The sequence below is a fragment of the Aulonocara sp. 'chitande type north' Nkhata Bay genome, linkage group LG19 (genome assembly GCF_057382095.1).
Source record: "Aulonocara sp. 'chitande type north' Nkhata Bay isolate Kocher_YH1m ecotype deep benthic linkage group LG19, A_spYH_male_GT1.1, whole genome shotgun sequence".
Classification (NCBI taxonomy): Eukaryota; Metazoa; Chordata; class Actinopteri; order Cichliformes; family Cichlidae; genus Aulonocara; species Aulonocara sp. 'chitande type north' Nkhata Bay.
The window spans coordinates 12,292,376-12,318,234 of NC_141362.1; the positions used below are offsets into that span (position 1 = coordinate 12,292,376).

The 25,859-nt window shown below is 47.6% G+C and overlaps 2 protein-coding genes across 3 annotated transcripts in view; both read right to left on the minus strand.

Moving 5' to 3' along the window:
* The window catches only part of tiam2a (TIAM Rac1 associated GEF 2a), a 60,669-nt gene that overhangs the window by 13,918 nt on the left and 20,892 nt on the right, over positions 1 to 25,859 (minus strand). Inside the window, exons 2-15 of one of the 2 annotated variants that reach the window (XM_086275581.1) lie at positions 25,700 to 25,793; positions 23,800 to 24,981; positions 20,652 to 21,096; positions 20,212 to 20,384; positions 19,679 to 19,903; positions 17,007 to 17,192; positions 16,634 to 16,777; positions 13,925 to 13,981; positions 8,809 to 8,985; positions 8,232 to 8,336; positions 8,060 to 8,138; positions 7,885 to 7,974; positions 7,583 to 7,801; positions 5,604 to 5,698 (exon numbers count right to left, since the gene is read on the minus strand). In XM_086275581.1, coding sequence (XP_086131707.1) covers positions 5,604 to 5,698; positions 7,583 to 7,801; positions 7,885 to 7,974; positions 8,060 to 8,138; positions 8,232 to 8,336; positions 8,809 to 8,985; positions 13,925 to 13,981; positions 16,634 to 16,777; positions 17,007 to 17,192; positions 19,679 to 19,903; positions 20,212 to 20,384; positions 20,652 to 21,096; positions 23,800 to 24,975 — 3,171 coding nt within the window. In that variant the 5' untranslated portion in view covers positions 24,976 to 24,981; positions 25,700 to 25,793. Of the gene's footprint in view, positions 1 to 5,603; positions 5,699 to 7,582; positions 7,802 to 7,884; positions 7,975 to 8,059; positions 8,139 to 8,231; positions 8,337 to 8,808; positions 8,986 to 13,924; positions 13,982 to 16,633; positions 16,778 to 17,006; positions 17,193 to 19,678; positions 19,904 to 20,211; positions 20,385 to 20,651; positions 21,097 to 23,329; positions 23,439 to 23,799; positions 24,982 to 25,699; positions 25,794 to 25,859 lie in introns of those variants that run through there. The other variant, XM_086275582.1, reaches the window with a different exon arrangement.
* Positions 24,947 to 25,859, minus strand: part of scaf8 (SR-related CTD-associated factor 8) — a 68,207-nt gene continuing 67,294 nt past the window's right edge. Inside the window, exons 21-22 of the transcript XR_015126451.1 lie at positions 25,700 to 25,793; positions 24,947 to 24,981 (exon numbers count right to left, since the gene is read on the minus strand). The gene's annotated coding sequence lies outside the window, so the exon portion shown is untranslated. The remainder of the gene's footprint in view (positions 24,982 to 25,699; positions 25,794 to 25,859) is intronic.

The following is a 25,859-nucleotide window of genomic DNA, read 5'->3' on the forward strand; positions in this document are numbered from 1 at the left end:
TAAGGGATTACAATTAGGAAGGTTAGTTATTGTCCTATAGCTTCCTGCTACTGTTCTTTTACTTCTACTTGCACTGCAGCTTCCTGCCTGGTTGTAAAATGCTGTGTAAATGCAGTATAGACGTGTAAGACACCAAACTGCATCTAACACTGCAGACCTGCGTTTCAAGTTCTGCCAGTAGGTGTGTGGAATCACAATCAGTTCTCAGGTCCTCGATGATTTTGTAGTAAACGTGACATGAACATCTCATTTTGACTCATGGTGGCGGCGCACAGCGGGAGGGGAGCGGTGGAGGAGAAAGGGAACGGCATCTGACAACAGTTCGCAACCTGATGCAAACCAAGGCTGTGGCGCTTCCTCTTTCGCAACTTAACCCCCAGCTGTTGCTCGTTGGGCAAGTTTGTCTGCAAAGCCTTCACACCAAACTTCCCAGTTTTTTTAAGCAGGCAATCATCATCAGCTAGAGCAGAGCTTCTAGATACAGCTAATCACCTGCTTTCAGTCCTCGTCTTATATATTTGCACCAGACTCAGTGAATGCATAATAACAGACGTCTTCCTGCCAAGCCCAGATTTGAGCAGGAGCATCCTCGGCTTTGGCATATCGGGACTAAACTTTACAAACTGCACCAAACGAGATTAAGTTCTGTTTAAATTTGGACTCCTCTCACCCCGCGGTCATCCGTCTACGTCCTCAGTCTCCTTAAAGAGACAGTGTTTTCAGTTCGTGTGCACATCCACATGCACGTACAATATTTTTTATATTGAGTAAGCTAGTAAAGCATGCCGCTGCATAATTAAGTCTCACTTATTTTCTCCAAGTCTGGGCAAAAACACTTGGAGAAAACAAAAGAAAAAGAAAACACAGCTGAGCTCTGTCAGAGTGGGAGGATGCAAGATAAACACTAAACAGCATCTCTATCTCCCTTTTAATGCTCCGATGGAGTCATTATGTACAGAGCTCAGTCTGCCTTGCAGATGAAACGTTGCTCAAATCAAAGGAGAAGCCTTGCGCTTTACCGGCGGAGGAGCCCCATCTTTGCAGGAATAAACAAACAAATGCGGGGAGAGAGGAGATAAGGAGGAGGGCATGAAAAACAGCCGTGTCCCCCGGGGCTGGCGTCAAGCATGACAGCCTTGTCATGACACCGTGAGGCCGAGAAAGAGAGCGCGCGAGAAAGAGCGGAGGCCTGTGGCCGGTGGGCAGGCCGGTGATTCATTTGCCGTGTTAGTGGGCTATAGTGCCACCATGCCATCTTCTTTTCAAAGCTCAATAAAAGAAGACGCGCACTCATAAATCAAACAGAGCAGAGGGGAGGAGAGAGAAATATGAGCGGGGAGGGCCGGCCCCGTCGCGCTCCGCTCGAGCCCATTTACGCCTTTTATTATTCATCCTAAACAAATATTATTCCGCCAAGTCTCCGAGGACTTTGAGAGAGGAGTGTGTTTTAATAATGAAGCCAGCTTCACATTAAAACACCCGTTCTGCTCAGCCCCCGAGGCTATTCACATGCACTCCACTGCATTAAAGCCAGAAGACAAAGTAATGCCACGACTCTATGCTGTTCCCTCTCAAAGGGATGCCCACAACTGAATAAAAGGTTAAGTGGCGATGCTTGTTGCTGATGTTAAACACCTCTCGATGACAAATAATTCACAGTAATGGCAAACGTCGTTCTCTAGACCGCATCCGACCCAGAAAAGACTCTGTGTGAATCAGAAGCAAAGGATCCACGATACAGCAACAAAGACAGCAACTACTTATCAACAAGTAACACTGCAAGTACACTCCCAACATAGCATTAACGCTGGGAAGACACTATCCCAGTGTATCCCAACACTATGACTCTTTACCTTCTTCCACCTGCCGTCACCACGAGCCTAAAACAGAGCTGCAAGCACACGTTGTTTCATTACTGCTAAGAGCCTCTGACAGTAAAACTACTCCATGCTTGCATTTGTTAGATTATTTTTACTGCACACAGAGGGATGTGGGCTGGTTGTGTGAAACTTTGCAGCTTAAAGTGTGAAGAGTCTGTACTATCAGCCATCCCAGCCCCACACAGAAAACCACGAGCCCATCCGCCCACAGTTACCGGCTGTTTGCCTTCCTTGGAGTCTCTCTGGCAGGACAAGCAGGCGGTCAGGTCCTGGACCACGCAGGACAGCTTGTCTTTCAGGAGCCGTCCCAGCCTGAGAAGCGCAGATCCTAAGAACGGGGATTTTTCCTCAGCTTTGCAGCCAAACGGCCAGAACCAGCAGCAGCACATGGCTGCGACTGCGCCCAAGGCCTGAACCAGCGACCGACCCCTCTGAAGCAGCTCAAATAAGATGGTGAGGCAAAGGCATGGCCGGGGATCCTCATCCTTTTCTGCTAATGCCATGGCCATGCTGGGTCATTGTGCATCGGGATCCCCGTTGCTTCCTCCGTCACTCAGTTTTTATCTCCACGTCTGGAAGTTCTTACTGTGGAGTGGACTGAGCAGGGGAAGGCTAGCATTAACTGTGCTGACAGCAGTAAGCCTAGATTATTAGTATGCTCGTGGCCAGATGGCGGCTTAGTCATAACACACAAGCACTTCCACAAATTACCCACACCTACCCACCCCTCACACACACGTCTGCTCAAGTTTAGAGGGGGGTGACGGTAGCTTCAAGGAAAACAAAATCATCTGTGAAGAAGAAGATACAACCTCACATCTGCAGGCATGTGCCAACGTTTTGAAGTTTGGGATCCATGATAAGAGGGGAGAACTGAAACATCCTCCTCACAAGCTTTTAAAACATATTAAAACACCTCAGACTCGTCCAGCCCGCAGACAGGTGCCAGAGTCCAGAGAGCTGAAGAGTAAAGATGTGAACAAACGGTGCGAGCCTGCTTATTACTCAACTTAATAACATCACTGCCTGAATCAAGCCAAATCTCGCTGCACTGACATCCAGACAGAGCATGGCTCCAGTCATAGCGCTCTTCATAAGTCCATTCAAATGCTCTTAGTGAAATGTCTCGTCTGGACAAATGCAAAGAAGCTTAATATGTCTGTCCGCTGTTTAACCTTTAAAGATGACTGTCTGCTTTGCTTTGCATTGCATCAAACACAAACCGCAGAATTTATTATGTCATCGTTCATATACAAGGACACATATACAATACACCTGAGCTCAAAGCTGCACTGACTGGTCCGTTTCCTTATTGATTATTTTAACCGCAGTTTTCCCAATAAGTGAAAGAAGTCGATTAAACCCTCAGAACAAACTTGGGAAACTTGAATTTAAATGATTTTAATCAATCACTTGCATGCGGACTGGTGTCATGTGGTGAAACCAGATTACTTCCCACGTCCTTCCATCTGTCTAATGGGATTGCACAGCATCCTATAGATGCTTATGTTCTAGCGCAGCAGCGCGGCGGTTAGCGCCGACGCATCACATGCAGTCCGGGGCCTTTCTGTGTGGAGTTTGGATGTTCTCCAGTGGGGTTAGGTCATTCTCTATTGACTGTAGGTGTCAATGGTTTTCTGCGGCAGATTGACTACCTGTCCTGCGAGAGCTGGGATAGGCTCCGCCTCCCCCCTGCAATCGTCTGCAAGCAGAAGAAACTGAACGGACGATGTGCGAGAATCTGCCGATCGAGGCTCCGCTCACGTCTTTCAGACCACTTTAGTTCACTTCGTCTGCTGAGTGGCTCAGCTCATTATGGTACAACAACACTGTTAAACCGATTGCAAAGGCGCTCACCATCCAAACGTTTCATTAAATAATAGAAACAATCATTAACTCAACGGTAAACAAAGCCGTTAACTTTGCCTGGTAAGCGTTTCAGCTCGCTCTCTCTCTCACACACACACACACACACACACACACACACACACACACACACACACACACACACACACACACACACACACACACACACACACACACACACACACACACGTAATAAGCACAAATTGGACTGCAATAGACTAATTAATCAAAAACGATCAGTCAGGTTGAGGCAGCTGATCGCATGTGTGACAAGAGGCTTGAAATTGGTCCTTCCCTTCCATCAATCTCTATCGACTGTGCATGCACGTGTGCAGCTCTGTGCTGATGCATGGCCGGTTTTCTACCCGGTGACTCGATTTCTTTCTGCACGCCCTGGAGAACAAACTGATGGCTGCGCGTTGATTAAATCCTTCTGTGCGCAGCAGCAAAAATCTGATTTACCAGCACCGATATCTCACCCTGTATTTTATTTCTTTTTAATTTCCTTCACAGTGGTTGATTCCCACCGATGCAGAGGGGGAGCCCTTTTCTCCTTTTTCGTGGCAATGTGCACACATCCAGTGGCACGAGTGACACGGACACGCACACACTCATAAACCTCCCTCTCTCGCGCACAGCCGCACACCTTCCCATCTTCCATTCGTTCCTTGGGAAAACAGAAACGGCAGGGAGCTGAGCAGCAGTGGTGCAGTGCAGATCCCAGCAACAGGACTGACTCACGTCGCCGGGCAAACAACAAGAGACGAACAGAGAGGAAACGACAGCAAGAGTCCACCTCCCAGCTGACCTCGGGTCAAACACGTGGCAGCTACGATTAACGTTTTTTACAAACATGTCGCCTGTATCGCCATCAATGATGCCTGCTCCCTTTTTCATTTAGTCTGCATTACATAATGAGCAACTTGCCAAACATGCACTCGCAATCGCAGCAGCGACGACTATACACAGCTTTGAAGGGCATTAAATATTAGCCGAATGATGCAAGAGGAGGTGAACATGCACGAATACGTTTAGGCTTCCAGCCATGGCTGCATCATTAACACACGGCTTTTTGCTGTGACCACACACACTCATTACTGCCCTCAATAAACACCGGCACACAAATCTTCCCGTATTACATTATCACATCACTGAAGCGTAATTCCCAGCGGAACAGGCTCGCGGTTTAATGACTTCAATAAAGTTGGTTTGCATATCAAAAACCTGAGTAGATATTGAGCGACCAATAGGACAGAAATAGGCGCACAATCTGCCATAACTCAGAAGGGACAACTGTTTGGCACATTTACAGATATGAGATATTCCTCTAAAGTGGCCTGAAAGGAAGTGTTGCATTAACTGTAGCGTGCTTAGAACAAAAACAGGACTCTTACGGCTAACGAATGCATGACGAGAAGGAAAAGTCTGCATGTAACAAGCAGGGTAGCTCTTAATAAAATGGTGCATGTGCACGGTTAAGTGAATGACAGGAGAAGCGTTCTCTTCAGAGGATTTGGCTTTGCCCCCAGGCGTGCTTGTCCTCATGTGCATGTAGACACATGTGAGTGTGTGTTTGTGCAGGAGGCAGTGGGAGTGTGACACAGCCTCCCCTCTCAGTCTGCATGCCGTCTGCGTGACAGTAATAAGCTGTGTTTATACCGGTGGCTACGATTGAGTATCCTAATTATGGAAATGCTGAGGATTGGTGCCAGTCTGGTTTCTGACAGCCCCGCAGCTTCTGCTGAGAGTGGGCACAAACACAGCACAGACAATTTCACTCACACAGACCTGGAAGGAAAGACGGGCACAGAGTGTGGATGTTTACACGTCTTTTTTTCGCACTCGGGCCCCTCCTACCTTGCTGTGCTGAACAGGCCTGTGTGCGCAGTGGGAGCGACCATCCTCCAGTCCTACGTACAGAGATTCGCCACCGCCAGCTGCAGTACAAACATCTGGAAAGAGAGATTTTGGAGAGACAGAGAGTCAGCATGCGTCTATTTGTGTTTGATGGTGTTTTAAGCTCATACCGCCCCTTGAAGCGCATCCTTCTTCTAACCCACAAAGCACAAACAATGCAGACGAGAGTCGGTCTGAAACCACTGTGGGCGACTTTGTCGTGTACACAACTTAAATATGTCTCCAAACTAAAAACACCAAGGGCATTCAGTTACCCAGAAAAGCAAAAAAGCACACGCCTGGAAATCCTAATTAAAGACTCAGTTATCTCTTTCCTTGCTCGACTGGGAAAAAAAACAACAACTCTGGAGATAAAGTTTGCTGCTAGTCCAGCCTGAAAAATGTCTGCAAATAATATTTGCATCATTACAGCATGACAAACAGATAAACAGTGTTTTGAAAATAATTTTTCAGCCTCCTTCTGGTTAAAATTCAAGGCCTGGAGGACATGCTCTCTAGCAGCTGGCACATGCAAGATTTCTGATTGTCGACCGGGAGGCAGGCCAAAGTGTCGGCGGGAAACAAAAGAAAACTTCTGGGCCTCCCATTGAGCCGAACTTGGCATTTTTTAAGCCGGCAATCATCATCAGCCAATGTCTGATAGCTAGGCCGCAATTTCTAAATATATCTAATCATCTGCTGTCGCTTCTCTCGTCTCGTACATTTGCATCAGGCTAAATGAACGCCAGATGACAGACGTCTTCCTTCTAGGAACGCCATGGTGAAATCCTTTTGTAATTCATGTCAGACAAGTGTTAATTCCCCCACTGAGGGCACATACCTCCCTGCCTCCTTATCAGCCTGCCTGGGATCATGTGCCCTCTAGAGACGGAGCGGGAAAACTGCAGGCGCTTTGATGGCACCATTTGCAGTAATGAGGTCTTCAAGTCATTAATCCCTTTGTGTTCAATTACGGCCACAGTGGAGGAAACGCTAATGAATTATTATCATTAAGATGACACTCAAGACTGTTTTTGTGCAATGAAATGCAATAAAAGCGACACAAAATGATATGCACATCTTAAAGGAGGTTTTGCTACACAACTTCTTCTTTTGTCTTGCAATGACTGCAGTTTTATTACATATGACTCAAAATAACATCAGCCATACTATTTCTTTATTATGTTCCTTACCTTGAAATCAAGAGCTGAACAACAATCGGATATTTTTCTCTTCCAGCTGGGGATCAGCTGTGCTGACACGGACGCCCTGCTCTGCTCTGACACCTCGTCTGCACCGTGAGACTAAACCAGGCTGACAGCACTCTATACATCCACAGCAGTAATGAGCCCTCTGCGGTCAAAAGCCCCTCCCGGCCCTTCCTCTCCTCCAGAACACACAGAGCTGTGAAACATCATCTAGAGCCCCCCCCTTTCTACTCGTTTAACTCGGGGAAGTGGAGCTATTAACTGAAACGGAAACGTAGTGACAGCACTCCCACCGCTTACTGGTAACAACAAGCAACAGCTCACCACTAATAACTCTGAGGTTCAAATAAACAGTAAATTCTAAAGAAGCATGGATTCTCGGATGTCACAACAATAATGCTGCCTAGATGATGGATTACAAAGATAAGAAGCGACTGTAGAAAAAGAGGAAAGAAAAACTGGAACTTTGCGGTTTCTGAGTTCTGCACAATGACACCGAATGTTTTTAGCAGAAGTAACATTTGCACATTCATACTCAGAACTGTGAAAGTGAAACTGTACGTGTCACCCTTCAACTTGTGCCACCATTTGTGTCACATAAGGTTTCAATACCAGCGTCTCTTTCTATTCTACTGTTAGCTGTTTGCAGTAAGTAAAGCTAATGTCCGATAATGACTCCATCTACATGAACGTGTGTGTGTTCAACTGTACGTTTGCGTCTGATTAAAGCACCTGAGGACGACTTGGCTCGGTGGTGTTTACTTCGAACTTCCTGGCTGTGTTTAGTGGGAGGAGCCAGATGGTCAGAGGTCACAGGTGGCAGCACGGGGCCCTCCCGCCTCAGGCTCAGGTGCACAGTTTGTTCAGCAAACAGCATTTGGATCAATGCCAGGTCCAGACCGGGGACGCACCGACCATTCAGGACCAGGATCTCATCGCCAGGACGCAGACCTGCTCACACGGGCAAACTCGTTTCAGAAAAGCCACGCCGATCTCAAACGTGACGCTCTTATTGGTCATTTCTAGATCGGCACCTTCATTGAAGGCCAGGCCATCAGGGAGCACTTCGCTGACAAAAACCCTGCTGTTCTTCTGGCTGTCTGCGTATCCTGTTACTGCAAAACCTGCCAGGAGGATTCAACCGGAGGATTACATAAAGGATCACGACATAAACTACAAACACGATTCGCCCAAACGTGCCCGACTCACCGAAGTCGCCGCTGCCGCTCTGCCTGCTCATGTGCAGCGTAAACACATTAGCCGGGACCACCTCCAACTGATCATTGACCTGCGGGGCAATATTAAACAAATCGATACACATTATAGAAAGAGCGGATAAATGAAGTGTTCGTGTGGGATCATGCGTGTTTCCCCTTCTCACCACATCACGGAGGAGCTCTCCGGGAGCCACGTATCGAACCTCCACGTGCTGCCCCGCTCGCCTGTGCAGTCGGAGGCAGTGCGCGCCCGGGTCCAGCTGTTTCACCTGTTTACACAGGAGCCTATAAATGCTTAGCAGACGGCACGCACAAAAATCATCCCACATATTTCCGCACCAGTACTTCGCCACACAGCTGCTGTGTGGCCCGAGGTGGGAATTACTCAGACTTTCCATGTAGTGATGGGAAATTTGCAGTAAACAAAAAAAATGTTTCGCCTAAGAAATTGCATGCATGTTGTTTTTGCATGTGTGAGCCCATGCATCTGCAGCCATTCAGGGGGGGCTGTGTGAAGTGTGTAATGAATTGGTGTCATTTCAAACCCTCGGGGACATAATGCAATCAAATCTGCTGCAACAGCTGTTTGAGGCCAGATTATCTGACCATTACTGAGGCTGTTCTCGATGGAGCTAAGAAGCTTTGCATATATGAAACATTCAAATGTTTTTTTGCTAAAACAGTCACAGGAATATTATCGTCTGATTTTTGTCAAATGGCATAATTTCTTTGAAACTCAACCTTGCACGCTGCACAGAGAAGGTCAGCAGCTGCCTGGTCTCTTCTGATGGGAACTTGGACCGTCAGCCCGTCTGGCATGTAGACACACATCAGCGCATCTGCGGCACTGCTGACGCTGTCCCAAAGACCGCCCTCGGGGGGCGACATGGAGTATATACTCGTTAGCACGTCCAGCCTCTGTGTAGGTGCAGAGAGGGGCATGAAGGCAGGATGCAGTGAGAGGTGGGTGAGGACCGTTAGATGGAGCAGAGAGGAAAGAGAATACGGGGGAGAGGGAGGTAAACAAAGAGAGGAGAGAGAGAGGAGACTTTGAGCAACAACACACAAATCAATACAGGTCCATTAGTCTAAATGCTTGGCTGTGGATCAAGTGGCAGAGCAAAGATGTCATACAATTAGCCTTTCAGAAATTCATCTGACATCACAGACGGCAATTGCTCCATATAATAGTCATCATAATGACCGTGTACAGGATTGGCAAGCGTCGAGTGCTGGGTCTAGACGTCCCGATGATATCGCCGCAGTTCTCCCGGACTTTTTCTTCTAAAACAACCACAGGAGTCATTTGGACTGAGGTGAAGTGCGGGGGGGACAATTTATATCGGAATCACTCAAACTTTCAGGAGGTAATTATGTGCTGCATTATTTGCGGGATTAAGAGTGAGTGGGGTATTAAGGCGGGGGCGGGTTGGCCTCACAGGCGGCCATTTAGGGGTTTTGGTCGCGACTCGGTGTCTCTGGAGGAAAAACGCCACAGCTGCGATGTGGAGCTGCGGGGCTGTGGGAGACGCCACGGTGCAGCCCGAGACCACAATTATCAGAGCTCTGGATCACGAGCGACGGCTCAGTCGCAGCAAATGTAGTGAAACACGCGGGTGGAAGAAGCCTGTGATTCAGCACTTCTGACACAGACGATATGAAACGTGCTGGTTAAACTCAGACATGAGACCAAGAGGGATAATTGCTTTAGTGAATAGGTTGGGATATAAAGCGCAGTTTCAGATGCATTATGGCATGATAAAATAAAGCGTGGTGTGTGCCTGTCTGAGGCTTTCTGTCTGCTCTGCATGTGTGTGAGCTTTTCAGTCCGTTCCAGAGTCGAGCTGCCTGATGAATCACCTCAAGAGGAAAAAGACCTTTTTTTCCTGCCAGACAGAAGGCCTAAAGGGACGAGCTACAGTCTCTGATTCAGAGCATCAGTTTGCTCCACACACACACACACACACACACACACACACACAGACACACAAACATTTCCACCTTAATGTCCTTTTGACTAGCCAAAAAAAAAAAAAAAAAAGAGCCACCTGTGTTCCTCCTAAAAATGTTTCCGTCTGCATGAAGGAACACAAGGTGCTGCTTCAACGCCCACTTCTGTCTGCAGCTTTATAGATGTCAGGTCACACTCACAACCTGAGGATGGAAAAAAAAAGGCCGACATGGTTGCGTAAATGTCCCGTTTGTGTCCCGGTGTGACTGCAAAACCAAAAACTCTGTCGTCCCGATCAGAGACAGACTAACACTGAACACTCATTCATGGTCAGAGTGCGTTCTAACGGGCCGACGGTTGCCTGGCCAACGCTCCGTGAGCCGCTGCCAGACACGCGCTGCACTTCAACAAGTGCCCTCTGTGGCGAGTGTGCGCGTGCTATTTATGTTTGCGTTCAGCCAGGTCATTCGAGCCAGGGCTTCAACGTTTCCCCTCCAGTGTGGAAATTATTTCGAAGCGAGCGGTCCTCCACCCGAACTTCTAAAGATGGAACAGAGTGGAGTAACGAACGTTTAGTGATGACCGCTGCTGCAGAAGAATAACCATCTCTGTTCCACTTAGCAACATTGTAACACAAATATTACAGTAGTTCCTCAAACAGATAGGAAAAGACTGAAAATTGCCAATCAGGTCTATTTAAAGCGTATTACTCCTTATTTCCTTAAAGCTCCACCCAGCGATCCCCTCCTTTACAGCGCAATGCCACCAGTTTCCACACTCATAACACTACTGACTGTTTCTTAACCCGAATCTTATAACTGAAGAAGGCAAAGACTCGTTTCATTTTACTCTCTTTCACCAGCAGACCTCTCAGTCTCCCTAATAAACGAAACATGGCTGCAGCTGACTAGCTGAGTCTTCATCATCTCACGGCTCTGCATCGTTCGCCCTAAGCTCTTCTGGTCAAGTTGCAATAATGTGAAAGCGTCTTTTTCAAATTCATTTCAAAGAGAATGAAAAGAATAAGTGCTGTAATTCCAAAAACATAACAACTCAACATTCCCTCTTGGTTTGGCGAGAGCATGAGACCAGGGGAGCACAAAACTCTTTCGAGGTCGCCCCTTTTCCTCGATGCTGTTCGTGATATTTCAGGCGAGCACCTTAAGGCACAGTCGGTGTGAGGGGCTCGTTTTGAAGATAATGTGGTTCTGTTAGCGTGATAATGATGCGACCTTCAGCATGCACTGGAGCAGCCTGCAGCCAGGTGAGAACAACCTGATATATTCGCCTCCAAGTCAGTTCTTTGCTATTCATTTGTGGACTGCACCATCCAGGAAAAATGAAACATAGAAATGTAGCGCGAGGTGAAGAAGACGCTGATGTGGAAAGCAAACCTTACGCTTCTGATTTACCTGGTAATGTTTGTTCCAACCTTCAGCCTTTCTGCTAATAAGGACTGAAATATTAGCCCCGCTATGAACGTTTGTTATATTTCGTTCTTCCTGTAAAACAGAGCAACAATGTTTTAAACACAGCTGTTCCAAACATCCCAGTTTTACTTTAGATATTTACATTATTTTACTTTGCACATTAAACTTGGAAACACACTGATAACTTTTTATGTCCTGATTTTTCAGCATCAACAATTCCTTTCGTCAGCTCACATCTTTGCTGAGGTTTACACTGTGTGTAATAAAAAATGAAAGCACATCATTGGTCAGTCATGATTTGTGCTGTGGCTCAATCAAAGGTCAGTTTTTCAGAGGTCTAATAATATTCACCATCATAATTTCTGTTTTTATCAGATTATAATTCTTTTATTATGTGCAAACATAAATAATCTGTGCTGGGGTGGGCGGGCTCATGATTCTGTCCTAATCTTTATAAAGAACCACTTAGCAGACAGAAGTGACCCAAACTAGGACAAGAAAGCTTTTTATTCCAAAAAGCAGCAGCTGAAGTGCTTTGGTTTGATTAAACAGCTTTCGGGAGTTTCCCCAGGAGGAAGGTACCAACCTTATTTACGAATAAAGCGTCAGGATGGATGGAGTGTGAAAATGCATAAATGAAGTTAAAGCAAAGCTGTTTTAGTAACATAAGAATAAGTAGCAAGGAGTTTTTCCTCCAGCAGTCAAAACACATCAGCTCGCTCTGCTGAGGAGTCTTAATCCACAGCAAAACAAAATCATCCCTGTGCCGTTTTCCACTGCTGGAAGCAGAGGATGTAAGGAGCCAAGCTCTGCTATGTGAGTTTTAACTTCACACCATACCAAGGCAACTCCAGCAGTGGCAGCTCGAGCCCATACAGATGTTTATCTCACCAACTGAAGGCAACAGCTAAACGTGACCTGCAGAAAAAGCTGGATGGAAAAGACCCACACAGAGAGGACACGACACGCACAAACACAGCAACACAAGGAAGCACAAGAGCGACGCACACCCTTCACTTGAAAGGATTAGTGCAGGATGAGTGCTTATTAGAGTAATTCGAGGGCTTTGAGTCCAAAGCAGCACAATAGGTGCAAAGTCATCAAGACGGAAATGAAGAAGTGTGCATGTTGACAAAAATCAAAGCGGCTGCGCAAACCTCTCTCTTTTCTAACTTCCCACACCGTGAAGCCTTAATCCCCCCGAAAAACAAAACGGATCCCTGCGACGAGCCGCTTTCCTCATTTACGTCCAAACCTGAGAGACTTTGAGTGAAAAGAGCAGAGAAGCTTCCAGCAACATGCATGAAAGCCAGTGTTGTTTCCCCAACACGCTTCCTGCTCAGAGTCCCTTTCTAGGCCCTTAATGAGGGCCGTTTTACACTTGCCACATTGACCACAGACTAATGCTATGAATCACTACATCCTGTGAAACACTGATCTTTATAACACCATTCGTCCTCCGTCTAACGCTATCCATTATACCCATCTGTCAGTGCCACATTTCATCAGGCAGGAAATATTTTGGCTTGCTGGAGCCATCAGGAGGAGGATGGACTGACTCATTACTGCTGCACTAATCTGATACTGTCACCACGCCACCAATCAGTGACCACGAATGTTTAGCTGCGTTTTTCAGGTCTGTTTTGGCCTAAATGAGCTGCTTGCTAACTTTAGCCTAGCCTAGCTTATAAAAGCTTAAAATCTGGCTCCTGTATCTGACTGAAAACTACAACATGCAGTCCAAAAAATTGAGACACAAAACAATGAAATAGAAAGTGAACAATGCAGAAATGGGATTATAATAGGTGGCGTATTTGGATTCTATTTATATTCATGTTGGGAGTTTTAAACTGAAATGGGAATTAAAAAGAGAAGAACATGTGGAAGTTGGAGCCCGGCGAGGTGAGGACCTCAAGCTCGCGCTGCTATTTTACAATTACAGCCCTCAATAACCAGCAAACGCTGGCGTTTTAAAGTCTGGCTGCTCAGATGGCCTGAATTCACACTTGTCAGTCATCCAACGCTTCGCCCATACACACACATACACATTCACATACGACACCATCCTTTAACTCAATTATGGTGTGAATTGGACCCCTGTTCACGCCGGTTTTTCACAGGGCTCCATCCCTCCTGTTAGATATGCTCTCCATTTGTCTTGCAGACACCTGCAGATCAGCATGAAAGGAATCGCTGCTTTGATCCTGGACGTGTAATATACTCAGGCGGACACGTGCGCCTTGTGATCCCAATGTACGCACGCCCAGCGTGTTCAAATATCTTTGCACAGCGAACCATCAAAGCCGCGAAAGACGGCAGAGGTTAAAGTAGCAGCAGACCCGTTTCAACTGCAGCTACTTCCAACTTAAACTAATAATAGTACAGATGAAACTGTGCAACAGGATGCCCGCGACAGATGGCGGGGGAGTTTTTAGGAGATTATTTAAAAAATAAGTTACTGAAATCGGTGACTCACCTCGGTGCTCCTGGGAGGCAGGGCGCACGATTGACCTCCAGCATCGCTTTCAAAGACCTGAAACCCAGAGACAGACAGTAAGAAGTACAGACAGAGGGGCACCACGCTGACTGACTCATGAGCCATTAGCACCTAGCCATCTCAGCAACACACATATTAAACACACACGGTGCTTTTATGCAGTTAATTAAAAACTACGCATGGCGAGTGCAGCGCTTTGATACTGCTTCCAAACAGGGTCTGTGGCCTTTGAAGGTGCATTGGTGGAAATGTGCAGTGTGTGAGTGAGTGGAGGAAATGTGTGTGTGGACACTGAGTGTTTTCTGTGTAGCAGAGAGATCAAAGGGGGGTGTCTGAAAGCAGAGGGGAGGGCCAGCTCCCACCTATCCGTCTCCACATCTACAAAGTTCTCTGGCTCCTCGAGTCCGTCCTGCCTGTCTGTGATTGGGAGGCGTGTTGCTAACCCTGCGGCCTCAGAACATTTCAACAACTCTATAATACGGCCGTGACAGAGCTATCCGTTATGAGGGCGTGCCTCGAGTCCTCGTTTAAGTGGACTGCAGTTATCAGGCTGTGCTCTGACAGTCTGTCAGCAGGCAGCAGAGACATGACAAGCAGCACAGCCGGCAAATTCAATTCACTATTTTGCTCCCCAAAAAGCTCCGACATGAAGTCAAAGGTGTTTGTTTTTGCTCACAAATTAAAGAGCTCAAGCGGACTTAGAGGGTCTACAGGACCAAGAAAATGTCTTTACAATCACAAAGAAACTTCCAGCTCTTGTTCTGCTAATAAGACTCTGCGTCTCTCCGCAGCATGAGGACGTTTATAAAATAGCTGTAAATGGTGCCGCTTCACTAAAAAAGCCGGCTTATTTTAGAAAGCTTTAACAACTCTTCCACAAATCCTCGGACCTTTCTGGCCTACTTCCCACAAACGACTGGCGGCCAGCTCCTTATGATCCAGAGCTCCGCTAAGGCGGATGAGAGAAGAGAAAAGGGGAGAGCAGGGGGGATGACTTTGGGGGAAGGTTGTGGAGTGTGCCATCAAAGTGGTAAATGGGATTTAGGCTTAGTCAACACACATGAGTCAGTATGGAGACTGTGGGAGAAGCACCGCCAGCTCTGATGTTTATGCTCTGAGAAATGGGGGCGGCTGGAGGGGGGAGAGGGACAACAAATGGTGATAGAAATTAGGGAACCGCACAGTTTAAGAGATGGAATAAATTAAGGAGCTTGGAGAGTGTTTTTAAACTGGTAGATGGAGAGAAACCCTTGGAGATGGCACGTTTGGGAGAACCTGAGGAGCGTATGAAGACGTATCACTCGTCAGCCCAACTTGCGGAAATAGCCAAGGAGCCGATGATGTCATGTTTGTGACAGCGACAGTTGAATTTCCCACAGAGAATCACAGAAAACCAAAACTCGTGCCGCACTGACCCCCTCGCTCTGGGAAAAAGATTAAGGAAAATAGCAGATGTCCAGGAAACCCCAGCATTCAGAAAATCCCTCAGAGCGCTTAGCAGCCATTAACTGTTCATGATTAGCCTCTAAGTAAAGACGAAAACACCAGAAAACACTAAAAAAAGAGCTCGTGGGCAAGAGGAAACCGGGGGAGGGGGAAAAAAAGGAGGCTGTTTAATATTTAGCGTCTTTACACCAACCATCTGCTGGGCTGAGGGAACCGTGGAGAACGCCATCTACCACATATGGCTTTTAATAATTCATGTGTGCTGCAGCGCCACCTCGGCCTCCTGCACTGTGAAATGTAACTGGGCCTCATTAGGCCGGCTGGCTGGAGTCCCCCCAGAAAAATAATAACACATACACGCATACCTAGCCGGTGACAGACGTGCGCAAATGCACGAGCATAAATATCACAGAGCAGGTGGCGGGATAGATGAGCCCGACGAGAGCAGGTGAAACAGGACAGGCGGCGTTTTGCTCGTAGTCAGGAGTCGGGGCTCGCCTACCGGAGAGCCGCGCTCGGGAAACGTTGGACGCCACGCTGACATTACGGCACAAAGAAACACAAAGTTACATTCCTCTGCTTTATTAGAGTCTCGACTAATGAACAGGGGTCCATAAAATTACACAAGTGTTTCCTTTGGTGATGCTTAAAATAGACCACCAAGGCTCGTCTCCAGGGCCGTATCTGCAGGGTACAGAGCGGTGGATTTCTGTATCAATAAATAACCAGCTTGCATGAGTCTAATTACTAACCTGAGAGGATTTAGATGCCCCCCCAATGCACCTGGGTGAGGAATGCTCCCTTGTGTTTACGTTGATGGGAGGTTTGCGCTCAGCCTTACAGGAAAGCAGGAGGGATGTGAGCTTATGCGCTTTTCATTTAATAAAGACTCCTCTGGGGGAGGAGGGGAAATGTGCAGAGAACGCTGCGTGACTAAAACAGTCTCTAGCTATTTCTTTCACATTAACAAAGGCACTGCACATGCGAGCGAGCGACGAGCCAGCATGCTTTCAGGTTGCTCCATTAACGAACGTGCACACTGTGCATCGGGACTCTTTCTCCTCATGTACAGTAGACGTGAACACTGCCTGTAATCATGCACGTTCATGTCGTTTATGAGGTTTTTTAGTGAATTTCAGATAAAAAGAAGAATCAGTGCATTAATGTTTAACCCGTTTAATTCTTCCTTTAAACACAGAATTTTATTAAAACATCTTCAGATGTCTGTGTGTTCGTGAATACCTGCGAGACAGAAGGTCTCTTGTCACGGCCTCTCCTCGTGAGGTTGTCGAGGCCTTTCAGGGAGGAGAACAGGCCTCTTTTGCGCTGTCTGTGAGTCAGGGACAGGGAGCGCCTCCTGACTGTGGCTTCGTCTCTGGAACAGATCTGAGCAGATACACTTTATCAGCACTACGATCATATTTCTCAACAGAAATTCCATCTAATCAAACCATCTTAATTAAGTTCATTTTCCTCCCGTGATGCACAAAACGAGCGTTTGCACGCTGCAATATACTACACTGAATAAAGAGTTTTCAAGGTTACTGCTAGACATCAAGTAAATCCAAACGTCCCATTCAGAAGCGTCAGAATCGCCTCTTTATGTATTCCTTACCAGTGCGTGAAAGGAGGAGACTGAGAAAATCCCCAGGCGTCCCAGGGTGGTTTTGGTGGGGCGGCTGGCTATGGCGAGCAGGCTCTTCGGGTTGGGCAGCTCTCCGCCCTGCAGACTTGCGAGGTAGCAGCGCATCCTGAAGAGATCCAGGTTGAATCTCTCCAGGTTCTGCTCCCACTGCTGGATCTGAGGGAAAAGGAAAGACGCGCTTGGTACAAGATCTGAATTTGAAATTGGTGTTTGGTAGGTGAGCGAGCAGAAGAGCGCTGGGGGAAATAATAATGGAGGGAGTTGAGGGGCGGGGAGGGAATGAAAGAGGGGGATCCAGGGTCAGTCTGGAGCTTTTCAGGGAGCTGCGATTGCTTGCAGATGTTGGTGGAGGGTAAAGGCATAAGTTCTGTGGAGGTTTGATAGTGAAGGATGACTGCATATGGAGCAGACGAGAGTGTGTGTGTGTGCAGTAAATTCAAATGCCCGTTTTTTATGGACGACTTGAGAGGCTGATGATGTTGCACAGACCACCAGTTAAACCTCCACACACACACGTACAGTCCCCATGTCCCCGTTTGCACTATGTAAGCTATAAGAAAGTGCTTATTTTGTTGGCTGGAGACCATTTTTAATGAGAACACTCAGTTAAACAACGCTCCATAACAAACTGACTTTAATGGGTCTCGTCTGCACTGCGAGTTCATTTACAATAACGCACCCTATGGCGCGCTCCCATTAGGTCTCGCTCACATTGACGGCATTCTTTCGGATTAGGAGCAAACTGAGAAAGGGCACGAGGGTGGTGTTTTATGAACCCTGTGACTTCACAAACATCTTAAACACAAAGGTTGCACAGAAATTGCCGAGAGGCCGACTCGCCGCTCTGTGAAAAGCTCGGCTGGGCTAACGTCCTGAGAGCCAAAGGTTCCTGTCTGAATCTTAGAAAGTCTGGAGATCAAGTCAAAGTCGAGTCAAAGGAAAACATTTTGACTCGGTAGTCAGTGTTAAACTAAAAAGTGGGTACTTCTGTGCAGATAACAGTGGCTGAAGGTGCCATTTCTATGGCGAGCACACCAGAAACCTGTGGATGGCTTTGCTATACTCATCCCTTAAAAGGATGCGTCAAACAGCTTCCTGTCTGCTGCGGCTCGTGCTGTTACTTGAACACAAGTTGGTTTTTTTATCCTGCTATTCTTGGGTCCTTGTATAAAACGCAGTGTACCGTAATTTAATTCCCACTGAGCGGTTTGAAGATGACTTTAAAAGGGGGTGGGAGGCATCGCCGCCGAAATCAGATAAGCTCTTTCCTTAAAACCTGCAGGGCCGCTGCTTTGGAAAAATCCTTTTTATGTATAACATCTGACAAGATTTGTGCGAGCTCCAGATTGATGTGCCACGGATCGGTTTGTCAACAGTCAAATATCCACGTCTTTGTGCCGGGACGGCCTAAAATAGTCCTGCAGAAAATTCGATTTGATGAGTCATGCTGGGGCGCGTTACTGATGAATAGAATTTTTATATTAATGCTTGATGCATCTAGCAGGCTTGAGTCAGCGCAGGATAAAAAATGCACATCAGTGGAAAGCGAGTCATGTTTGGTCACATCTGGCCGGCGTGCACAACTTACTTCCATTTCAGAGCTTTTCTGTTAAGAGATTCTCTTTTCTTATTTTCCCTCTTTAACATCTGCCTGATCTCTCTCTACACATCCTTCAATGCTGTTTCACTGCACTCTGTGTGTGTGTGTGTGTGTGTGTGTGTGTGTGTGTAGACTTCAAACATGCTCTACTGGCACCATAGACATAGGTGGGGGTAGGCAGAGACATCAAAGTAGTGCCCTGTTGGTGCTCCACAACTCCCCCAGAACCTTAAATCTATCATCAGCCTCATGGCGTCTTTATCAGTCCGGTCCTGACCCCATCATTGACTCCAACCATGTCCGTCTTCTTGTCTTGGCGTACCAGCTAATTGAAAACAGACCTGAGGACAAAGTTGGGCGGTGACATCTCCACGGATCAGCCCTGCAGTGAGCTTTTATCAGGTCCTCGTGTCTAATGTGGTGCAAAAAATGAAACGGACTGACCACCCTGTCAGCCACGACAACAGCCTGACGCTGCAAAACAAACTGTTTTCCCGTCACAGTGTTTTTCTTCCTGCTAAGCTACAGGTTTGGAGCTTTTTCCAGCCCTTTGTGATCTGCTGTATATAGGCTAAAACAGCGCTGGGTGCTTCGGATTCTCCCTCCGGCTGCGAGGAGGAGGGAGAGGATAATGCATGTTGAGAGCCCATTACCGGGAAACATCTGGAATCCCAATCACATGTTTGGGGAGAGAGCTGCTCCTCTGGGCCCCTCGCGACACGTTTGGGACCGAAGCATTTAGGCCACTTCACCCACCCGCAGACGAAAATGAAACACAGGCTCGTCACCGCAGTCCAAAAAAGAAATAATCAGAAAAATGAAGTAGGGCACATTGTGTGGTTTCACCATGAATTATGCAGGGTAACGACACGCAGATGAGTTTAAAAACTGAAACATGAAGCGAGCACACGTTACGCCACTGAATCCGTTTATCACCGCTGCGAACGAAGCAGATTTTCTCTGAGAATTTGTCTCAATAGCAGGAAGTGTGCGAGCCCTCGTAGCCAATGTCTCCCCGCAGACCTCATCGCCACCTGCTCACCTGGTTTTCAATAGCTTTGCGGTTCTTTGGATCGCTGACTACGGTCAGCTGCAGCTCGGCCATCTTCTTCATCTTCCCGTCCATGTCGATCTTCTGCAGCAGAGCGCGGACCTGGCTCCGCAGCAGGCGCACCGTATCCTCCTTCCCCTGGCGCTTGGCCAGCAGCGAGGCACTTGCGGAGTGGATCGCCGTCACCCAGTTTTCCAGGTCGGTCTGGTTGCTGGCCTGGAAGGGAAATAAAGAAACGAGGAGCTCAAAACGCTGACCAGTATTTCCATTACATGCATGATAAAGTTACTGTACCATTTATCTCAGAAAGATCATTAGGAGGCAGCTGAAAGACTCCTGCTTAAATCAAGGTTAATGTGCTCTTTTCATCCTGAGAGGAGACTGGATGAGAACTCAGTTGAGCCCTTTTTAAATGGGACTTGGGCTCTAAGGTCATTTTATATGAAAAAAGAAACCAGCGGGTGTGTGCAAAGACTTTCTGAGAAATCTTGAGTCACAAGCACAGGAGTCAGGTGACTCTTCACCTGGAAAAGGTAGACGTCTCCATACGAGTTGCTGAGGCAGAACACGTTCTCCTTCTTGGGATGCTCAGGAACAGCCTGGACGATGCTGTCCTCGGCCAGGAGGGCGTAGCGGGGCGACAGCTCCTGCTCCGGAGAGCCTTTACTGTAAGTTTCATAGAACAGCAATGTGCACCCTGGAAAGGGAAGGAAATGCTTTTACCGTGTGATTATTGCAGACACTGTGTCCTTGTTCAACATGAAAAATAATCTAAGCAATGAACTTCAGCAGAATTGGAGTTGTTGCTGTGACATTGAGACATAAAAGCACAAATCCTGCACAGAATCAGAAAAATGGCAAGAATGCGTCACTTCATATATTTTATTTTCTCTTCTGATATTTCCAACTAACCCAAACTGTGAATTCTTCATCTGAGTTTCAAGGACAGGGCACCGAAGCTCACCTTTCAAGGTCACCCAGTACTGCTTCCACTTGCGCCGCGTCACCAGCTCCAGCTTCCTGTCCTTGTGCAGAGTAACGAGGGGTTTGAAGGAAAGCCAGCCGGCCCGTCTAACCACCCCCTGCTCTTTTTCAAACAGCAGGTCGAGCTGCTCGAGCGAGCCTTCGGCAGATTCGCTGCTGCTCTCGTCTTCCTCGGTGCCGGTGGACGGCACTCTTCTCTCACCTCCTCCCTGCCCGGTACCCGTCTCCAGCTCCCTCATGAAGTTTTCATAGATGTTCTGGCGAAGGGCATCGTTGGTCGTTTGGTGAATGGCTCCTGAAGATTGGGCCCTGGAGGCTCCGGGAAACCAGAGGAGGCTGGAGACCTGGGAGGGGGAGCTGGTGTCTGCAGTCAGACCATCCACCCCACTGTCAAACGTATCACTCAGGTCCTTGTACCGGGGTTCCTGAGGAGGCACAAAAGGTGAAGAAAGTGAATGAAGAGTGTGAGAAAAGTCAATTGGAGGAAGATCAGAAGTGTGGGGCTGGCTGCAGATTACAAACTTGGCTCTGACCTGCATTGTTCCCATCCACATTTAGGCAAAACACAGCATGTTTGCCCTCCAGGTGTACAGACTTCTGTAGGTACCCGTGAGCTTACAGCGGGACACAAATCAACTCTGCTTCTTTCAATTAGCCCCAAGGCACTGCGAAACTTTTGAAAAATCGAGGCAAACCACTCGAACCTACTTCAAAGTCTGCATTACAGTCTCGAAATTCTTCCTAGGCTGAAAAAGTGGGACAAATTTCCTGTGATGGCACCTGAGAGGTTGGCACCCTCCAGGCTCAGACAATTTCACGTCATTTGAGGTCTGCTGTGGCTTCCCAATTCCCCAAATGAATACTTGATGGAATTGCACCCTTTCATGCCTAATGACAGCCTACCTACACTTCACTAGATTGGAGCATCGATTCCGCCCCTGGCAACAGAGCGGAGCGCTCTCAGCGTGCAGACGCGCACGGCGTCACGACAGAGCTCTGTCTCCATCTTTTGTTTATTAATGCGTTTCACTCCAACCTGTCTGCGTCGTCTCAGTCCTTAATGCGCATTTCGTGCTGCATCCACACTCACCCTTCTTCATATTTAGCATGCAGTTCTGCCTCCCTGCGCCCTGTAACTAGGCAGCAAAGGGTTCATGTTTAAGTTTCACAGCAGGACTGAACCCGGTGAACTCGGTGCTCACTTGAGGACAGGCTTTGTTTACCATTTCGTCCTCTTGTAGCAACCATGAAATCCACCGTTGTTTAGTTAGTAGCTGTAGATGCACACTGTGCAGAGGGCAAGCTTCCTCTAGCCCAACTCTATCCAGCCTCTCCTCACCGTCCTCCATCTGCTTTTCATTACAAGCAGATTCTTGGTCTTTGGCATCAGGGTCGCTATGTGACCTTTAAACCCACGAGTCCAGGGGAACCAGAGCTGATGACCTGCTGAAAGGAGGCACTGTGACCAGCCCGCAGAGATATTGCACACCGAAGTTTGGCATCAAAACGGCTCCCAAAGGAAAGAGGAAATACAGTTTTAAACAGCTCAATGAATTTAACGAGAACTTGTTGCATGCCCCGTTGATTACGGAGAAAGGAAACCCCCGTGCATTAATCACTGACTTGTTTGTGAATTTGCCTGATTGGTTCAATTAGTTTATACCAAACTGCACCAGAAATGCAGACTTCGTAAGTATTTATGTGCTTCACACAATTACCCGTAATCAGCATTGATTACCAGACCTTGGTCCACTTCTTTGAATTTTACTTCTGGACGAGGAAACAAAACTGGAGCAGATCGATCCTGCACCAGCACGTGGTTAGAAATTAGCGCAGCAGCTTTAGAAGGAGGCATTTTTTTAAAAACACTCAAAATGAGTCGAGTAAGCACAGGGTCAGAAAACTGCGTCACAGCAAAGCTTCTTGCATATTTCACTGAAAATAATCAAGACGTTTCAGCACGAGAAGCAGCTTACACAGTCTCCAAGAAGAAAACGCCTTCTCATTTGTTCTTCTCTGTCCTTTGTTTCGCTCCTAGACTCAACCGACTGAACACCAATCCCTATTAGCAGATTTATTCTCCGAGGAACGTGAGGGGAGACCCGAAAATCTGAACACAACAACCAGAACAAACATAAGTCACTCATTAACGTTAGAGGAGGGGTGGGGTTAAATCTTCAGCTCGGATTTAGCCTCACTCTACAGATCCTCTCAAAGGCTTACAGCTATTCTCTTGGCAGCACCCAAACAGCGTTCTGAAAACTTTTACAAGGCACAGCTAAACGAATTAATGCAGGAACAATTGCTTTTAAAGCCCTCAAAGAAGGGAGGGACGAGAGTTCAGGCTCAGTTTAAGCAAATGTTTTAGGTCAAATTAAAGCTTATAAAAACCTGATGTTTGTACAACCAAAATCAGGCGGTTCCTGCGTCCACGTGCAGGCAGCGGGCTGACAGGCTGCTCTCCTCACAGCACAGGTATCGTTTTACTTACACGAAGATCAGCTGTCCACTCAAAAGTCAATGCACCTCCCACGGACATCTTCAGTAACACGATTAATCGATCCGACTTGTAAACGAACGAGCTAAATGTGTAAAAGAAAGTCCTGCATGTTGCTAGAAAACAGTCAGTGTGCAATAATACTACTTAGATTTACCCACCCAGTAAAAGTATTCGTGATATCTGATTACCAGCCCCACACTCCTCTTCGTCGGAGCGTCGTCCATGCTTCGGCATTGTGCTAAAAGTCACTCCCATCCTTGTTCCCTCCTCACTAGAACAACTAGACCCAGCCCTGGCTGCTTTACAGATTTCATTTTGTGTCACCCCGCTGCGTCCTGTCCTCAGACAGCTGGTGTTGTGTTGCTAAAGGACTAGAGGACGGTGGTTGGTTCCCAGCCATGCCAGGACAACCACTGTGGCCCGCAATCATATAAATCTTGCCAGGAGGGAAACTGTCTGATGACCACTCCCTTCTTGGGCTAGATATGAAGATACACTAAGATTTTCAAATATAAAATCTCTATAAAATATAAGGCATGGCTCTGTATGCATCCTGTGAGTGATAAAAAGAGTGTAATTCATTAAAGAGTAGTGACTAAACCCCAAAGCCCATCTTGTGCAGGCTCACCTGAGACTGAGACTTCCTCTTCTTGCGGCTGAGGCTGCCCGTCCAGTCACTGAAGCGTCTGATGCGGTTTTTGATGGAGTCTTTCTTCTGGAAGATGAAATCCGGCCCCACCTGTTCCTGCCGTTGCCCCTGGTCACGGTACTGGTCCAGGTTCTCGCTGACGGTGTGCGATTTGGGCCTGCGACAGGGCAGGGTGTACGAAGAGTACTGGCGGGGCTCTGGGCATTCTTCTTCCAAAGGAACGTCCAGGACGGACGCAAAGGACGCTCGGTGTGGCCTCTGGCCCGGTGGAGGCTCGTGTAGCTGGGAGGACAAGTCCCTGGCTGTGGGGAAAGTCGCAGCCATTGTGGGGTCTTTATACAGATCTGTGATGGACAAAGGGGGGGACTGTTCTGCAAAGGAGACAATTTGGTGAATGGGGGAGTGTGCTAACGTTCTGCTGGCAGAGCAAGGCTGGTCCTGCTCACACAGCTCTGTGCTCGGCCCCCAGGGGGAGTCATACCAGGAGCCGTCAGAGCTCAGTGAGCTGCCTTTGCTGGTTCTGGCTGTGGAGGAAGTAGAGGCTGGAAGCGGAGCGCTGTGATGACCATCCTGCCTGCTGCCACTGGACCCAGGCAGACTGGGAGTCGATGCCGACTCCACATTGGGGGAGAACTTGAGGAGTTGGACCGGGCCAGTGGCCCCATCCAGGTGGAGAGGATTCCCCGAGGTGTTGGTGAACTCCACCCTGAGCGTGCCGTCCTTTTTGATCACCACCCGCGGGCTGCTTTGTTCCCCTAAAACCTCGTGCTCGTCATCATCTCCGTTCAGGGCGTGCCCGTTGAGTTCGACCCCGTATGGATTATCATCGTCTGACATGTGCCGCTTCCTTATGCCGCATCCAGGGGACCGATGCCAGCGGTGCTGAGCCGGGCTCCCCCTCACTCCTTTGGAGACGTAGTCACAGAGCCGGGCAGAGTAAGGCTGTCGGCTTTTAGTAGGCGACAGACAGCCACGGCCAACGCACCTGGTCTTGTACCCTGAGCCTACCGGAGCATTTTTCCACCACGAATGAGGAGACAGAGCATCACCTTTGGCTGAGCCTAGCTTTAATGAATATGGCTTCTGTTTCCCGGGGAAGATAAAGCTGGTGCCTTTGGGACCCTGAATGCTGTACTGGCTCTCTGAATTTCCCATCCTGCCCTGGAAAAAACATAGAAAAAAGGAAACAAAACCATAATGTCACGACTGGAAAATCCGTGGTTCTTACACATTAGACATGGTATGACATAATGCTGATTCATCAGAGGCATAAATTTAACTTATTACTCATAAACAATAACGGATACACACAGTCATCTGAGCTACAGTGACAACAGCAGCAGGATTAATACGTCGCTGATGTCTTCCATAGTTTATTCTGCTGCATCGGGTCACTGATGCTTAATGATGTCTCCCTCTCACTTTATTATATTCTTGCAGGAGCAGATAACTGACACCAGCAGGCTTTAGTCTGTCGTGGTCGTTATGTTGACAATTAAAAACTTTTAGATGCTTCACAGCTCTCTTACATTAGCATCAGAGAGCTGTGACAAGACTCCACACTGCCGGTAAGACTATTACCGTGTCCGCCGTCGCCCATGATGTGATTGCATAACAGGTGGAAGTAAGGCCAAACACTTCTAACAGCCTTCAAGTCTTTGAATTAGCAAACCGAGACGATCAGGAACTAAAATAAAGCCCTGCATGACGCGTGGGAAGGATGCAACACTTCAGGTCTTTTATAAGATTCAAAATCTCTTTTTCAAGAGTGACCTGGCTATTAAATAAAATGAAAGTTGACCAGATAAAGAAGACAGAAAGCTGAGGGGTTGAACTAAAGCATAATGCTGACCCTGGTCTGAAGGCTCCTTACACTCACCTCTGAAGCCTCGTCTCAGACTGGAGCTTCTATGTTCGCGCCACTCTCCGCCTCATTTCTCAAAATAAACTCATTCCTCCGTCGTCTGGCTCATCTGAAACACACAGGGAGAGGTTGGCTTAGTGCTTTCCACAAAAATGTAATTTACTTTGTGTAATGA